The sequence below is a fragment of the Microtus pennsylvanicus genome, chromosome 7, assembly GCF_037038515.1.
Source record: "Microtus pennsylvanicus isolate mMicPen1 chromosome 7, mMicPen1.hap1, whole genome shotgun sequence".
NCBI lineage: Eukaryota > Metazoa > Chordata > Mammalia > Rodentia > Cricetidae > Microtus > Microtus pennsylvanicus.
Window position 1 is genome coordinate 58,692,204 of NC_134585.1, and position 3,824 is coordinate 58,696,027.

At 46.9% G+C, this 3,824-nt stretch overlaps 1 protein-coding gene across 1 annotated transcript; it reads left to right on the plus strand.

Annotated features, from left to right (window-relative positions):
• The first annotated feature begins 1,453 nt into the window (after positions 1 to 1,453).
• LOC142854018 (sperm motility kinase-like) lies at positions 1,454 to 2,914 on the plus strand. Its single transcript, XM_075979160.1, has one exon. It carries the CDS (start codon positions 1,454 to 1,456, stop codon positions 2,912 to 2,914), a length of 1,461 nt encoding a protein of 486 aa, XP_075835275.1.
• Positions 2,915 to 3,824: the final 910 nt, after the last annotated feature.

Below are 3,824 nucleotides of genomic sequence, written 5' to 3' on the forward strand. Positions count from 1 at the left end.
TGAAGACTATGCTAATTCTTCTCAAGGACAGTGCCACGGATGGAGTTCTGCTTCTACCGATCCAAAGTGAAAAGTTCCCAAACTGTACCATCTACCTTCCTTGTGTGTCCATGTGTTCAAACACCCCATTTGTATCAGACATTTCTAATTCAAAGTACCACAGTGGGATTGTTGATTGTCAGATGTGTTGAATATTTGACTCCTTGTTTGGGAATTTGTGGAATGTATGGATGTGGGGCTAGCTAGAGGACCTGTGCCACTTGGTGATAGATAACTTCTTATTCAGTGTCGCCAACCACCTAAACACCAGCTCTATTTGGGAAGGAGACGTGCCACCACCATGGCTTCAGTGTCTCTTGAAAGTGTGTACATGTGTGTGCACAAACACACACACACACACACACACACACACACACACAAACCCTTCCTCCCTGGAGTTGATTCTGGTCTGGGATTTGGTGCCAGCCATGAGCAAAATACTCAGGGCACTAGTTGTGTTACAGAACTTGGCCAAAACCAGTCAGTTATGGAAGCCATGATTGGTCTGCTCATTTGGGTGTCATCACAAGGAAGCATTATGAAGTATGCTAACAACTATTCTGTTTTAGGCACTGCCTGCACTGGTTCCTGTCCTTTATCTGGGAGTCACTACTCTACAAAACAAGTCTACTAAAGATTGCCTATAACAGACTAGGAATCTCCAGTCTACTGGACTTTGTTAGAGTGAGTTCTTTCCAATTCATTGGTTTTGGTTTTAGGGTTAAGTTTTGCTAATCCATGTTTACATGTATGCTATTAGTTTATATCCTATGTTTGATTTATAAATGTTGTATCTATTTTTTCATTATCACCCAATTTCCTGTTTCAAAATTCATTTATTTTTTACTTTTTTCAACTGCGGTTTCAATTTTCTTCAGCTGGAACACGTGTTACTGTAAACTAACAATAGCAATTTCATTATAAATTTCCCATCCATGCCTAGCCTGCATTTTGGCCAAACTCTCCTGCTCTATCGCTTCCTCCACTCCATCTCTGTGACTAATACTGTTTCCTTGATAAAGGCTCAGCCCTCCTCTTCCTCAAAGGCACAGGAGAAGAAAATATCATATTTCTCTTTGTGGACTTTGTGTCTCTTAGATGAGATTTTCTCTATGTGTAGCTACTTTCCACAGAGCATAAAAGTTCAAAGGTCCCTGTGTCTGAGTATGGGCTCTTCCCCAGAATCTGAACAGATGCTGCTACGCTCTTGTTCAGTGTCTTTATGTCAATTGCCCTCTGGATTATTCTTGTACTTCTTGGTCTTAAAGGCATCATTAGGTTGTTTGTGTTATCTCAGATTTCAAGACAGAGAATTCATACCTATAAACTTCCATTTCTAAGACTATATCATTTCTTCCCTAGCATCGTGTGTCCCTGAAATTGCCCAAAATACAGAGAACTTGAGGTAGCCATGATGGCCAGCCCCCGGGAAGAGGACATCCTCAAGAAGAATTATAAATTTTTATCATCACTAGGTTGTGGTGCATTTGGGGAGGTGATCCTTGCCCAGCACCTTCCCACAAAAATGCAGGTGGCCATCAAGGTGCTCGAGAAAGAGTACAATGAGGAGGAATACATCAACTCTGAGGTGGCCATCCATAAGTCCTTACATCACAGGAACATCATCCAGTTCTTCCACGCAATCAACATGCTGCGGACCACTTATCTGGTCATGGAATATCTGGAAGGGAAAGATCTGGTGATGTTGATCGATGAGGTGGGCTGTCTAACAGAGGAGGAGGCTAGGCCTATATTCAACCAGTTGGCCTCTGCTGTGCACTTCCTGCACCAAAGACTGATCGCGCACCGCGACATCAAATTAGAAAACATCCTGCTGGGTCAAGGTGGCAGAGTCAAACTTTGTGATTTTGGGTTGGCCACTCAGCTCGTAGAGGGCCAGATGCTGGAGGATCTGTGGGGCTCCTTGCCATATTTGGCCCCAGAGATCTTGGCCGGAACACCGTATGACGCTCTGGCAGGGGATATGTGGAGCTTAGGGATTGTCTTCTACGTCCTGGTCACCGGACACTTGCCCTATGTAGAATCGACCCCCGAAGCTCTGTACCATCTGATCACCACCACCCCGTGCCGCATTCCATACCATCTTTCCAGGCCCTGTTATCTCATGTTGGCCAGACTGCTCACCGGTTACATTTGGTTCAGGCTCACATCATCTCGCCTTGTGGAACGACCTTGGCTGGGCCATATTCAGGAACACGTAACACCTCCTGCCAAGGAAATCCTCCCCAAGGTTGTGGAGACCATGTGTAACATCGGGTACACCTGCGAGCAGGTGGTGTCATCTCTAAAAGACCCACAGTCAAACCTAACAGCTACCATTAACATCCTTAAATTTAAAGTGAGCTCTGGGGATAGCAGTCTGCAACACATCATCCCTGCAGTCGCTACTAGAGTCCCTGGTGCCTTGAAGAGGAGCCACAGCCAACCGGCTCTGCTGTCCAGAGGGGAGAGCACTCACACACACCTGCTCCACACACACACCTGCCCGGAGGCGCTGCACTATCCAGATAACACAGCCCCAGAAGGAGACACATTGGCCACTGAAACCATCATCCCAGCTACAGGGGACACCACAGTCACCATGATGTCACTGGATAGCCTGGCAGATGAATCCTCCTCCCCTGAGCCACCTCTGAATGGCAACTGCGTAGGCCTGGTGAACATGGCCTTCACCGAAGAGGAAGAATCCAGAGAGCCAGAAGTGCCCAGTGACCAGCCCCAGCTTGTACCTGCAGCCTCTGGAACCAGGCCACTCCGGGGCTGGAAGCTCATGAAAAAACGCATTTCCAGTGCCCTGAGAGCACTGTGCTGCTGCTGCCTGCCCACCCCACCTGGGCAAACGGAAGTGGCGTAGGACAATTTCAGCCCTGGCAAGGAGTGCCTGCTGCAGGAGGGATCCAGGACAGAAGCTCAGATGGTTGTGGCCCTGAATGCAACCCAGGGCAAGAGGCTCCTGCATCCATACTCCAGCTACAGGTTCTGAGCTGCCTGTCCATATCTTCTTAAGCTTACTGCTGCCCCGGCACTGCTTTCCTGACCCAGGGCTGGACAGAAGGCCCATCTGCCCACTGAGCCACCACCTCCCCAGCTCCGGTTGTGCATTGTGGACAGTTACCCACAACATCTAAAACACCTCCCTCTGCCACAGTAGTGACTGAGATGCCCACCCCATGCTGATCATCACCTTGGTCACTTCTTCCTCTCCAACCCTCAGGCAAAACTGCAACAATGCATGTCCTTGAATCTGATTGACAGGGACAATGGATACAGAATTCAAGCCTGTGCTTCAGTTTAAACCCCCATGTTTTACTAGTTCTGTTTTTTGTGTTATGTACTTTTTTTAAATTTGGCTGTTATTTGTTGTTTTTATATATCATTAAGAAAATGTTTTTTATTAGTTTATCATAGGAAGTTCAACTTAAATAGAGATTATTTAGGAGTTTTCCCTCTGTTGTTAATGCCTCATGTAAATATCTGGACACTCAGTAGTAACTAATGAGCAAAGCCTAATCTGGACAATACATATTAATGATTTGCCATAAAAGAGAGGAGCTTCTGGTCCCAGCTTGTAGGAGAAACTGTCAACCAGCCTACCCAAGCCTCAGCCGTCCTGCCAAAACCAGCCCACAGGAGCATGCATGGAAGGAACTTCATCCCTGAGCCAATCCAAGGCCTGCCGCTATTTTCAGAGACAGCTGACTAACGGACAAATGACCAGAGATGCCAGTGAAGGAAGAACAACACAGAAGAATTGGCCACCTGAG

Coding starts and splice junctions, on each gene's coding strand:
- LOC142854018 (XM_075979160.1), top strand. CDS start 1,454: ATGGCCAGCCCCCGGGAAGAGGACATCCTCAAGAAGAATTATAAATTT.